Consider the following 14,808-nt stretch of genomic DNA (forward strand, 5'->3'; position numbering starts at 1 on the left):
GTGCTCACCTGCTGTGTGGCTTGGTTCCTAATAGGCCACAGATTCTGGTCCATGGCCCAGGGGTTGGGACCCCTGGTCTAGAGTACAGGAAGGATACAGATGGTATTTAAGCTATAGAGCCGGAAAAGATCCCCTAGGGAATGGCTCTGGAATAAGTAAAGCCTGAGCTTATTCCAATGTTTTGAGCAGTCGGCCTCGACCCTAACTGCATTAGAATCTTCTATAGAGCTTTCTAAAAATACTAATGCTCGAGTCCAACTTATAAAGGTTCTGATTTAATTGTTCTGTGTTGAGCTCAGGTAGCTATATTTTTAAAAGCTTCCTGATGATTCTAGTGGGCAGCTATGGTGGAGAACCACTGTTAAGAAGTTGGAAGGAGGAGAATGAAAAGAAATGTCTAGTGAAATAAGAGAAATGCATGCCAGTGGTAGCTTTAATCTATGCTTAATAATAAAAGAGGTAGCTCTATAAAACGTGGCCATTTCATTAAATTTAAAAGCATGTTATATTGCTCAGTTCAATACATAGTTTCTGGCTTATAAGGACCCTCAGGAGAAATTACTTTTTGGTCTTAATATCGGAAAATGTTTTATTTATCCTGAGAATGTGTTTATTTTTCATCTTAAAGACATTTAATTGGGTAACTAGTCCTTTTTTTTTTTCCTGCTCAAAAGCTCTCAGGATGAAATTAGTGAACTAGTCATAGAAAGTATAATTTATACTCAAATATTCACCAAACATATTTAGTACCAGTATATAAAAAGCAATGTGGTTGGCAATGAGAATATATCCATGGATTTAATGATAATTAATGCCTAAGGTACCAGGGAGTGAGTGACAGGAGGAATGGCTGAAAAGGTAGGTTGGAGCAGACCACAATATCCTTATGAGTGATGCCTTGAACAATCAAGCTTAGAGACATCAAAAAGGGATTATTTGCGCTGGCAATAAATGCGCCTAAGGTCATGGTGGAAGAGGGAAAATGAAAGAGAAAGAGAAATATTTGCATTTCACTTTACATTTTAAATAATGTTTAATGTTAGTTTCAAGAGTGTAATAGACCCTGTTGTTTGACTGTATTTTCCAAGGACAGTGCTTTCTAGATCCTAGCTGGCTGAATTTTCAGCTTAGAAAACGAGACTAGAACGATTTTTTATTCTTTTCTATTTCTTTCTACTATGCAAACTCAAAGCTATAATTAGGTAGAGTGTAATCGACATGGAGGCATCACAAAACATAGTACCCAATATCTCATCATGAGGACTTCTAATTTAGAAGTAGTGAGATGAGAGGCACAGAAGCCAAATGCCTGCCATCTTCCCTGCCCCACTTTAACAACTGTTCATTCCACAGAGACAACAAACATCCCACTCCACTCCATTGCCCAGGCTGAGTCTCAGTCACGATTGCTTTGTACCATTCCTATATTCCGAGGCGTTACTATTTAGCTCCTCTCTTTGAAACCCAAGGGTGCTTTGCCCCACCTGGCACTCAGCTGAGCTTAATCACACGTGCCACACACAACACGATGCGTTGCCTCAGACATCCACTCCTTTATTACTACCTGAAGGCATCTCCTGTAGGTGGGAGATAATGCTCTTGGGCTGGCAAACAACTGAAACCAATTTTCACAAAAAAAAAAGCATCCCACTGGCAAAATATTATGTGGTTTTTCATTTAGATAGGATGCTCCTTGACTAAAAAATACCTGATATACAGAAAGTTTCAGCAGAAAGGCAGCTTGAGTGAAAAGCTGAACACAACGCAGAAGTAGTGCTTTGAGTAAACACAGCATCCAAAGATGAATCCGGAAGATGCAGACTATTATCTTCTGGAAACAGAGAACTAAGTCTTTTTTCACCCCTGTACCCCCCAGCATTTTATAGAGAGTAAATACTGAATGCATATTGCCTGAATGAAATCAAGAACATCCCTGGACCCATAGGACTCTAAGCAAAATCAATTGGTTGCTGGCCCTTTTTAAAAAAGTCTCAGCATCAATGCCACTGCAACACCACCACAAGCTTTTAGTTAAAGGAGGTGCATGAACTCCATGTTGCGCCTATTTCAGGGGATCTATTTAGATGAGATGTCCTATATAAAATACAAAAATATGCAGGAAGGAACTTGCTAATTTTCTAAAAAATTTGAAATAAAATTAGATTCTGTATTCCCTTGGTGACAATTAATAATCATAATGCTTTGTCATTATGACACTTTGTTATCTCGAAGGAAAAAAAACTGTTTTGGAGAAATTGCAGAACTTCCCTTTTGCTTCCCCATGGTAAAGCTAAACATAAAGATGTGCTAAAGCCAATGGTATTCAGTTTTCATACTGAAAGAAGGTGAAACTGGATAGATTACTACATACAAAGAATTTAAAAGAATGCACCATGATCTCTAGGTGGGCACGGTGATACTCGAACAACCTAAGTCATAGGGCTCATGAGAAGAAACTCTCCATTGTCTGTCTCTTTATGTACCCAATTACCAGAGGCTTCCCCAAGCAAACAGAATTTTGCTTAAGGATGCCAAATTTTATTTTGCGCCACTGTGCTCTCTCAGATGTTATACTGAAGAAGATATTAATATTATATGCATTTTGTTATAAACCACTCATATTGGTATGTCATGCCTACTGCCATCAGCACCAAGACTTTAAGCTCTTGGAGGACAGGAACCACACTAACCTACTCCGTATAAACTACATAGTGGTCTAATGCCATGTCCTCTACAGAGCCTTCTGCAATGACATGTCCTCAGCAGAAGGTGATCACCCTGCAGTATGCTGCTGTATTGAGTACTAGCACTACTCCTTAACCTCAAGATTTGAGCACATTCTCAGTCCTCTAAATATTTCAAGCCTTTTAAGGATGAAAAGAAGCTCTTTCTTGCAAAACAGCTGGGATCCACATCCTAAATAATCAAGACTAAAAGCTAGCCATGAGTAGATGTATATTAATCAAAAGAAACTACAGCATAGCCATTTTTCTTCTAGTGCAATTATCTTTAGCTTTAAGACACAAATGAATCATTAGGGTCTCAATTCCTTCTGGCAAGGAGGTAAAGCGTGAGTTGAATGCTCAACATTGTGAGTGTCATCAGAACAAGTTCTATGGATATAAATTGGCCGAGTTAATCCTATTTCATTATCTCTATTAACTAACAATGCACATGTAGTTATTATACATAATTACTGTTCTAACAGACATGGATGTTTGAAATATTAACTTTCCCACAGACTCCAAATCTTTGGTAAGCAGCTCTCAACGATTCATTATATTAGTCATATATGTCACATACTCCTATTAAATATGCATGAGATTAAATACCACCCATGTTACAAACTGTCCAACATCATTTTTAGTATAATTTATTACCTTTTAGGTATTATAATTATAACGGCACTTAAGTGCCGTTATAATAAATGTAAATTTAACTACCTGGCTTGGAAGTAATCAGTACTACAACTAATTCCATTTTTATCATGCATTCAAGTAAGAATATTTTATAACACAAAGCATAAAATATTTATAAAGTTAATATGCTTTACAACATAGGGATGTCTAATTTAAAATTTCATGAATAAAAGATAAATTAACTTTCTTAGATACTTTATAGACAAATTTAAAATTTAAATGCATCAAGAAATTAGAATGCAATATATTGTTATAAGAAAAAAATACATTCTAAAGTATGATTTGGACTATTATGACGTCATATTTTTAATCAAATACTTTACAGGTTTTATAAGTTCTACATTTATGCAAATTATTACCATAAAGCTAGATTTGATCGAAAATAAACCAAACATAAAACCCACCAGAAAAAAAAATTCAAATGAAGGCGAAAAATACATCATTAACCTTGGATCATGTTACTCTAAACTTTATGGTTAGTATGGCCACAGATTATTAACTTAAGCATAATAATGGAAATAATAGTAATAGGCACAGTTCACATGTACCAAGGGCTTACTTAACTTATTGTGTCAAGCACTATAATTAGTGCTTTACATTTGTATCTCATTTAATTTTCACAATAATCCAGTGAAGGAGATGTTACTATGATAGGCATTTTACAGGTGAAGGAAGTAGAGGCTTACACAGATCAGACACAGGGCTTGGCAGGAGAGAGGTCTGACTCCAAGTCTCTCCTCCTGACCGTATCGTCAGCACCCAGCTCACAGCTCTGATCCACTGCTTCCTTGTGCAGCCTTGGGTAAGTCACCTGAAGTCTCTAAAATACTTCTTTTAGTTGCAAAGTGCAAATAATATTAATATATGCCAGAATTATTAAGAAATAAGATAGTTTATGAGAAAGTATTGTGCAAGTTGCATAGCTATGTTATTGTTATGTTATTGATGAGATAAGAAAATGAAATGTTGAAAATAAAAAAAAAAACTGCTTATTAGCTATTGGTCAAAATTTTCTAACAAAAATAGTATACCTAGGTAAACTTTCCCAGTTGTTTTACCTTGATTAACATAGAAACTATTACATAAAGGCAAACATGAATCAATATCTTCATTATACTCTAAGAGATAGACAGGTAAGCACTAATAGACTTCAGTTATAAGTGAAGTAAAACCAGAAATATAACTTTGTAGATGGTTACCATGAAAACTGTGATCATCCCATCAGATTTGGCCTTTCTTCAAAAGAGCTCTTCAAAACTAAGGCTTTTTAAAGTTACCTGGAGCACTATCAGGCTCTAATTTACTATGATCCACATACACATTTTGATTTGTGGCAATACTTAAATCCTTAGGTCCAGGAAGAAAAAGTAATACTCAAAGCTCTCATCATTCATCATTTTAAATAAGTAATATATTATACTCAAGCTAACTTTTTCATTTCATATGCATTATGTCAACCCAGATCTAAAACAAGTATCTTAAATTTGAGATTAAGAAACTTGAATTCACCAAGGTTAATAATAAGAAATATATACATTTATGTTGGTATTATGTGTATGTGTGTGTATGAGCAGGCAGATGCCTATCAACATGTGATTTTATGTATCAAGTGGTTTTCCACCTTTTTAAAGGTCTATATTGCTAATGATTTAAAGAAAGTATACACAGCCAAAAGGAAAAATAGGAACGAAAGGGTCACATATTTCCAGTAATTCTTTTATTCACTTTCAAGGCGTTCATGTCATTAGATGAGAAATAACGAATACCTTTATTTGCATACCTACAAATACACTAACTCACAATTTCAAACAATTTTGTTTGATGATTTCAAGAAGTAAGAAAATTGTAAAAGTATATAGAATTCCCAAGGCGCCACTTACCTCCAGGCCGTTCGTGTTCTCCATCGGTATGTAAAAGCATGGCGATGGGCATCCCTACATTCTTGGATCGTCCAGCCACAACCACATTTTTTCCAAATGTTTCAATTCCTTAAAATACAGAGTTTAATTTAAATAAAGAATGAACAACAAGAAGCAAATTAAAAATTTGAACAACCAACTGAAACATTCTTTAAAAACTTTTAATTAAATTTGAATTATTGCACGGCTTATCTATAATGTATCCACATTCATTATTTATAAATATTTCATTTTACACTTCATGAATTTGTCACTTTCTCTCTGACTATGTCTCATTAAAAAACCACAAATATTTTCAAGTTGGCATTAAATTTCTTTTAAACATTGAGATTCACATGAAGAGTTAGAAGTCCAGAGACTTAAAATATACTAACCACTAATTACAAAGTAAGCAAAGAACAACAATGTCAAGTTTAACTGGCAATCACGCTTTGAGCATAACTGGGTCAAAATGAAGTGGGGAAAAGAAAAGTTTTTTCACAAAGCTCATGCACTTTAGTCCATTGGAGAGATGCACTAAACTTAGGGACTTAAAGGGTATGAAAGATAAAACTTGCAAATTTAACACACTTTACCTCTTTTGGGCATAGTTTCTTCATAAGTAATAAGAAGAAGTTAGAATTAAGGTTTTTCCAAGAACTAACATTCTAAGACTATGATTCTAGGATCTGCTTTCCTTGGAAATTTTCTCCTTCAGTTAGAAAACAGCAGACTAGAAAGGAGACAATGCTGTTAGAAATGGAAGTGACAGTGACAGAGGCAGGAGAATCGTCAATATAAAAGGCAACATGGGGTTAATTACTGTAGAGGTAAACATCTCTAGGGTCCATGAGAGCTTTACAGATGGCATCTAGAACACAATTCGAGGGTAAATGTTTATATTAAAAACCTAGGTCATTAGAGATGGTTCAAATAAGTTCAGCACATTTTCTAAAAGTAAGGGAAAATATAATACATTTTGGAAAATGTACATAAAAATATATTGTTTTTAGTTTAAAAGTAGGGAGGTAAACCTACTATTTAGAAAATTCACTCCCTATAACATGTAAAAGCAGTTTTATATACCCTCAATTTATTTTATTTTGGATTATTCTTTGACTTCTCTAACTTTATATCTTTCTACAGATTAAGTTTTATGGATTATCACATTCTTTCACTCAGTGGGACTGAGATGGTTCTATCAAGACTACACACGAATGCTTGGTTTGGCAGTTAGCATCCATGTCCTGTAGACTACAAGTTACCAACCTGTTCTTTTGATTATTTCCCAAACAGCACTGGCAGTGGCAGGTATGAGAGAATGCTGATCAAGGCACAGTCTTCCAATATTGATAATATGAAATCCATCTACATCTTTTTCAGGGGCAATTCCATTACAAACTGTTCGCTCATCCACATGGTCTGAAAAGTAAATGAAATTGGTCTAATTTTACAATTGTTTTTTATTTGAAGTTCTGAAAAATGAAATCTGAGGATCTACAACCAGTTCACTTATGACTCAGCTTCAGTAAAGGTGTAAAATAATTATTCTGTTCCTTTTCTTGCCACCAAAACAGTAAACCAAAGTGCTCTTGACCAATGGCTGTAATTAACTGCTGTAAGAGAATATACTATAAGAGAATATGCAAGTGTAGGGCCAGAAGTGGCTGGCCTAGTGAGAGGGAAAAACTTTGTGAGATAAAACAATACCAATGAGAACTGGGAACAGCCAGGTGAAGTCTTTGCCTTAGTAAGTTTGCATATTTAAATCTATGTTTTTACTATATGAGATATTTTCATGAATAGGCTTCCATTAAATATTTCTAGCATTACAGATTAAGAGGGCTTAATCTGTCATATTATTAGTGCCTAGCTTCCTCCCAAATGACAGAACAAAAAAGCAAATATAAAACACACACATACACACACACATTTCCCTTAAATACTAGCACAGTGAAATCCAAGGTGTCATTATAGTTTCCTATATGAAAGGAAAAGAACATAACTTGAGTAATTAAATAATTAAATGAGATGTGAGATGTCAATCATCTCATTTTGAAAATAAGTATAGAAATATCAAATAGGCTCTTACCACTCTACGCAAATAGCTTCACTTACCCTAAACCCAATGATTAACCCATGTATAAAATGTTAAAATAAAGGTATATTTGCTACATCAAAGTTTCTTTGATCATTATACAATGAATGCCATTCAGACATAATTTTCGAAAATATTATCAAAGATCAAGTTCGAATTGTTTTCAAAGATTTAGGCCTTGTATCTTAGATCTTTTATATTCTAAAAGTGATACTACTGCCGTCTTATTTTAAATAGATCCAATTTGCCTTTATTAGACTACCAAAGTCTTTTACATATACAAAAGTAGTACTTTGAACCATATTCAAATAGAAATTGGGTCTTTCCAATCAACAGTTTCTCACTTTCAAGAACTATACTCATTCTATAATGCTCTAACAGTAAGAACTTCATTTGTTTTCTTTGAAATTAGAAGACAATTATATAGGTTCTAGTAAAACTTTTAAAAATTAAGTGTTTAATTTATTATTGAGGACAAAAATAGTTGTTCCTTTTAAAATCTGGATAATGATAATAATGATAATGGCGATGGTGATGACCTTGATGATTCATTTTTAAGACACCTATCACTCATGCAGGAGGTTCATGCTATGAGTATTTTTTAAAACAAAATCAAAAGCTTTGTAAATGGAAAAATAAACAACTGTATTTGAAATCTCCATTATTGAGCTAGGGCTTAAATTAGTTCATTCCTAAGTTCAAAATTGGCTAATGTATGTATGGATTAGCCATTGATTGAAAGAACTCAACAAAGGCTCTTTTATAGATATTTGAGAGCCATTCTCTTACCAACAAGCCTGAGCGACACTGAATTTCCCCATCTACTGGTCTGTACTGTTTCATTCACTAAAAATAACATTAAGTTGTAAATAATTCATCTCACACAACAGCTGAAGAAGAAGAAGAAATGTATGCATCTGAAAATTTGGAGGCAAGTACTAGAGACTGATTATTACAGATCTGTCTTGTTATATATTTCTTAACCTTTAAATCACCACTTCGGAAAAATTTTGTCTTGAGCTACTTAGATAAGTTTTTAAAAGACAAATGTTTGGACATACAAAAGATATGATGTAGGGAACACACGAAAACTGATTATTCATAAATTGGTTATTTAATATAAAAATAAAAGAGCTTATATGAGAAAATTAAAAATGTTAACATCATAAAATCAATGAAACCAATTCAGATGTCATTTTTATATTAACTCTATGTTAGCTCAGCAATGGATAAATCTCACATACATCCTTTGCCAGGTGAGATGTATCTTTTATTTTATAAGGTACAGTATGTGGCAATAATATGAATTAGTATATCTTACATTTAAATAGTGCTTTAATTTGTACGTGTTGCCATCACATCAGTTTCCTCACTGATCTTCAGTTACTGAGGCTAAGATAGAAAAGGTATTATCATCTCGATTTAAAAGATGAAGCTCAAAGAGTTTGAGACTCAAACTCAAACCACTACTAAGAGGAGGATCCATAAATCAAATCCACATTTTTTTGCTCTAAAACCAGTGTTTCCTTCTGTATTATGTAGAAAGCTATAAATATTAAGCATTTTAAATACTGCTCAAAAATTAAAATTATACAGGACCTCCTATCTCTTCTAATCAAGACATTTGATCATTCTAAAATATCCCAAGAAATATAGTTTCTTCTAGGCCTCCAACTATAACACTATTCCTAGATTAACTAATGTGTCTAAAACAAGCCAAAAAAAGCATCAAACATTTTACAACCAATACTACCTTCTGTTATATAAGAGAATTAAATACATCGCATGCTTTTGACTGACTGCTACTAAAAGCCTCTTGATGTCTCACCCATGGGACCCATGATTGAAAGAGAAGAAATAATCATAAGATTCAAGAGAATCAATTTTTTCACAATGGTTATAAAGCATTTTTTATTCATAATCCATTGGCAAACAAACTAACCATCACTATCCTACCCAAATGAATGGGAAAACTGGCATTTATTTTGTAAGTGTATGTTGTTCCCTTCTATTTAAGATCATGAGAATTCATTAAATCACTCCAGAAAAAAAATCATCAAATTAATTAAATTCATAACACTGCAAAAGAACAACTCAGAGAATGTCTTGAGGGACACACTGTAGAACAACACTGAACACATACTTTTGTGATTTATTTGTAATGTTTAATTGCCTTTGACAAGGAACAGGAAAAAAAAAACAATGAAACAAATTACTGGTTATTTTCTACCCAGGGATTTTTATATTACTGCTTAGGAGTACCTCTTTCCACTTTACTAATAATGCCTATTGGATAAGTGTAGCTCATTAGAATAGTAAATAATATATTCTTTAGCTTGATTATATCTTTTCCCCATCATTTCCTCTCTTCAAGTGCTCTACTCCTTTTCCAACCATCACCATTACACATCTTTAACTTAGTCACAACAAACTGTGTCCCATTCCCAAGCTCTTAGCATTAATTTTTGCATTTCTGTGCTATTGCTCATGATTATTTTTCCATTACAAATTCCTTCCTCCCTGTTCTTTCACATCCTGTCCTTCAATACACTGATCCATTATCACCTGATCCTTTCACGCAAATTGAAATGATACTGTTTTCTCCTCTGCTCTCCCACAGAAGTACTATAAAATATTCTTAACATATTAGTTCAGTTAGTTGAGCACATTATTTAATTATCTCTCTCACTTATGAATGGGAGCTAAGGATGGCAATTTCATCCTTTTGTGCCACTTGCCCCAAACAAACAAACAAACGAACAAACAAAAACCCTAAAGTATTTCTGAACACCTCACTTTCATTCACACTTAATATTCAATCAGTTGGAAAATCTGTTGGCTTTCCATTCATAACATATCTAGCACTTCACTCTCTCACCACGTTCGTTGATACCACTCTGGTTTGAGTGGCCATTATCTTTCCTGTGAATTCTTACAACAGCCTCCTAATTAATTTTCTGCTTCTACATTTGCATCAATACAATCTATTGACAAAATAACAGGTGTTATATTTTTGAAACACATGTCTGATCACAGCACTCTTCCTCAATCCCTGCTCTACTTACTGTTCCTTCAACATAATCCACTTCTGCTATCCTCTCCTGGAGGCTTTTCAAAAAACAAACAAACAAACAAACAAACAAACCTGTCATTTTGGCTAAATTCCTCTCTTCTTTCAAATCTTTGCTTAAATTGCACATTCTCTTTAAGGACTATTCTGACCACATTATTTAAATATTTATGTTCTATGCTTGATAATGTCTAAATCATTTGTAGTGGACTAAACTTCTCACAGTCTACAATTTTGAACACTGGAAAAATTATATTAAAAAACAACTGTATGAAAACACTGAGAGTCTCTAAAGGTAGACAGATTTGGAAGAGAATGGATATCTGAAAGAAAGAAATGTCACTGAAAGAGTTTCCCATTTGGGAGGCTTTTCTAGACACAAGACAGCTAGAATTTGGATAGAAATCTGGTCTTACTTGCATAAGGAATCAAAGGACACTGGAAACTGAAGGATATAACCAGGAAAAGAGACAGCCACAGAGGAGAGACTCAAATTGTGTCTACAAATTTTGCTCAAATCTCTGACCCCTGAACAACACACATGGGAGGCAAACTCCAAGGAGTTTATCTAAGGCTAAAAGAATTAAACAGACTGCAGCTCTGGCTCACCAAGAGCAAAGTAAAGCTTTAAGTCCTCAATATGATAGGCATTTACAAAAAAAAAAAAAAAAAATTACAGCTATCATTATACTTAATAATGAAATACTGAACCTTTTCCCTCAAGATCAGAAGAAGGCAAGGGTGTCCACTCCCACCATTCTATTCATTGCTTAATTGGAGAGTCTAGCTGGTGTGATAAGATAAGGAAAAGAAAAAAGAGGCCTAAAGATCAGAAAAGAAGTAAAACTCTCTAGTCACAAATGGCATGGTTGTTTATACAGAATACCCTAAAAAATTTACAAACCAACAAAAGAACTAATAAAGTAAATTAAGCAAGATCACTAAATTCAAAGTCAATATACAAAAAGTCAATTGTATTTTTATATACAAGAAGCAACTACTGGAAAACAAAATTTTAAAACCTCTATTTACAATACTTGCAAATCACAAAATGCTTAGGAGTAAATTTTAAAATTTTGAAGATAACCTCTATAATAAAAACTATAAAACACTGCTGGATGTCAATTATTCTAAATCAAGCTACAGATTCAATGTAATCTCAATCATAATCCTACCAGGTCTTTTGATAGAAGCTGACAAACTAATTCGAAAATTTATATGGCTATGTAAAAGACTTAGAATATCCAAAACAATCCTGAAAATGAACAAAGTTAGAGGACTTACAACACCTGACTTCAAGACTTGCTACAAAGCTGCAGTAATCAAGACAGTGTGGTAGTAGTAGAGAGGGGAAAATAAATCCATGAAACAGAATAGAGAACCCAGCTCTGGGCTCACACTTGCACGGTCATTTAATTTTTTTACAAAGGTGCCAAAAGCAATTCAATGGAAAAAGGAAAGTCTTTTCAACAAATAATACTTGATCAACTTGATAGCTATATAGGAAAAAAATAAATAAATCATAATCTCTACTTCATACCATGTAGAAAAATTAATTGGAAATGGATTATAAATCTAAATATAAAAGCTAAAACTAAATAGTTTCTGGGTAAAACTTTTGTGTGCTGGGTACAAGCAAAGGTTTCTCAGAAAAAAAACACACACAAAAAGCATAAAGCATGAAAAAAATAATAAAGTAGATCTCAGAAAAATTAAAATCATATGCTTATGAAAAGACCCCATTAAGAAAATGGACAGGCAAGCCAAAGACTGTGAGAAACTATTTGCAAAACACGTATCGGGCAAAGAACTTATTTTTGAATATATAAAGAATTTTCAAAGCTCAATCTTTAAAAAATAAATAATTCATTTTTTTTGTTTGTTTGTTTTTTTTTTACTGAGCTTAGTACTTAAACATGAACTTTACAAAGGAAGGTTTTCAAATGGACAACATGCATGTGAAAAAAATTAGAACAGTGATTCCTAGTGGGTGAGGATGAAAGGCAGGGGCAGGGATTGACTAGGAAGGGACACGGAACACTCAGATAACAAAAAAATTCTACATTTTCCTAAGAGTTAAAGTACTATCGAAGTTTGTATTTTTCAAAACAATGGACTAATACACTTAAGATATATTTCAATGCATGTAAATTTCACATGAAAACATAAACACTAAACCATAGTTAATGATATGCACATGGCAGTTTTATGGGTACATTAAGTGTTCTTACCTTTAAATGCTTCAAAAATAAGATGGATTGATCGATGAATAAATGGATAGATGTGATAAAGCAAATATAGCAATATGTTAACAATTACAGAATCTAAGTTGAGGGCATATGAGTGTGTTGACTGCACCGTTCTTTTAACTTTTCTGTATGCTTGAAATTTTTCATAATGAAATATTGAGGGAAAAACAAATGTACAACCTGTCCCCCAAAATCTCAAGCTTCTTTATCATGCTCTACTTTTTGTTTTTTTTTTCTCATAGCATATCAACTTCTGATAAATATAATTGCTTATTTATTGTTTATTTTTTATTGTCTGTCTCTCCTGCTACTCCACAAGAGCATATATTTTTATCTTTTCTTTTTTTTCCGCTGATGTATTTCTAGCACAAAAAAAACAGTGCCGAGACATTTATTGAATAAATGAAGAAACGGAGACAAAATTAGTTGACCACTGAGGACAACTGGAACAGCCTACCATAACGAAACGATATCTGATCCTTCTATAACCTCTGACTTCCGTCTTTTAAAAATATAATAAAAAACCAAAGGTGGTTTTCATTAAAATTTTGATTTTTCAATATCTTTGCATCTATATTATTAGATATCTGGTATTTTTATGTCCTCTGATAATTTCATATGAAAGATTCATATTTGTTTATTTTTAAATTATTCCTTTTTTTCCAGGACTTGAAAAATTAGAAATTTCAAGCAAAGTTTTATGTTGATGAACAAGAATACAAGGCCATTAAAAATTCACTCATTTATTCACTCAGTTAATATTTACTGAATGTCTACCATGTGCTTGGTGCTGTTCTAAGGATTTAGGATGTATAAGTGAACCAAATAGACAAAATTCTTACCCTCTGGAGCTTACATTCTAATGAAAAAAAAATGTCTGCCTAATCAAATTATTTAGCTGTAGCCTCTTAATGAGTTAATTATTTTCTAGGAGTAAATGAGAGAGAGACTTTTGGAAGCTGTGTTCTCTGTTCTCAAGTCAACAAATAGTATTTGTTACACCTTATGGGTTCTATATCGAGGTTTCAAGACAGAAAATACTTATCAGATGCTTACCCCTTGCCCCATATCATTTAAGAACTATTCCATCACTAAGGAATGAGGGGATGAAGAAGGAATGGGAAGTGATTCTAATCTCACTGTGCTTCTCCACCTCCAAGTTTGAGAACACAGTAGAGTTGGAGGAGGAGTAGGAGGTGCTCTCCAGGCCAGAAAGGGGTGGATCTGGCTCTCCACCCTTCCTTAGCCTCTGAAACTGCAAGGACATTCCAGGTAGGCTTACTTCACAGGCTGTAAAAAATAATTAATGGAGTTAGAACCTACCCATCATGCAAAGTTTACTACCTCTGCCCTGCATGATTTTCTTGAGTGATCTGAAGAGTATATGGAGATTCAAAAATTGCTATATTCTTCAGAGGTAGTGTTGAAGACGCCTTGATTTATTAAGCCCTCAGTTTCCTAGGCACCCTACAAAGTGACTTCAATCAAAATAACAGTATAGCACTCAAAGCGATGTATATTCTCTAGAGGGAAACAGATAAGTGAGCATGTCTATTCTAATGTAATGAGCTTCTTTTACATACAGGAGAAAAGAAGAGATATTGTGTTTGGGGGACCTTGCTTACAAACTTCTCAAGGATAATTAGTCTCAAATTATTTTCTAAGTACACCTTTCCCCTGGTACCTAGCACAGAGTTATATATAGATTAAAATCTAGGTAAATATATTGTTGAACTAGTAATTGAATGAAAAGGGTCACAGAGCAATCATGTAAATAGATCTTTTAAAAGACTTCCTACAAAGGAACCTCTAGATGTTCCAAAGGGCCTTTTGATTTTGCTAACTTCTTGACCAAAGATGAATACACTCAAAAATAGATGAAGATATCAAGGTAAAGGGGAAAAAAAGATGAAAAAAAAGAAAAAAGAAAAAAGAAAAACTACTGTTGTTCAAGAATTCCAGATTTTGAAGATACTTTGAGAAGTAAATTATCTCAAGTTATGCGATATAAACTGTTTCTGACAGCAACTACTCAAAAAGATGTAATCATATAGATTTGAGTTACTAAAAAAAC

General features: G+C 33.5%; 1 protein-coding gene across 4 annotated transcripts in view; it reads right to left on the bottom strand.

The window, feature by feature from the left end:
- Positions 1–14,808, bottom strand: part of MTHFD2L (methylenetetrahydrofolate dehydrogenase (NADP+ dependent) 2 like) — a 109,483-nt gene that overhangs the window by 71,237 nt on the left and 23,438 nt on the right. For all 4 annotated transcript variants that reach the window (XM_025043823.1, XM_015586098.2, XM_025043824.1 and 1 more), the window contains 2 exons: positions 6,587–6,739; positions 5,300–5,407 (listed from right to left, as the gene is read on the bottom strand). In XM_025043823.1, coding sequence (XP_024899591.1) covers positions 5,300–5,407; positions 6,587–6,739 — 261 coding nt within the window. The remainder of the gene's footprint in view (positions 1–5,299; positions 5,408–6,586; positions 6,740–14,808) is intronic.

Source organism: Pteropus alecto, unplaced genomic scaffold, assembly GCF_000325575.1.
Source record: "Pteropus alecto unplaced genomic scaffold, ASM32557v1 scaffold161, whole genome shotgun sequence".
Classification (NCBI taxonomy): Eukaryota; Metazoa; Chordata; class Mammalia; order Chiroptera; family Pteropodidae; genus Pteropus; species Pteropus alecto.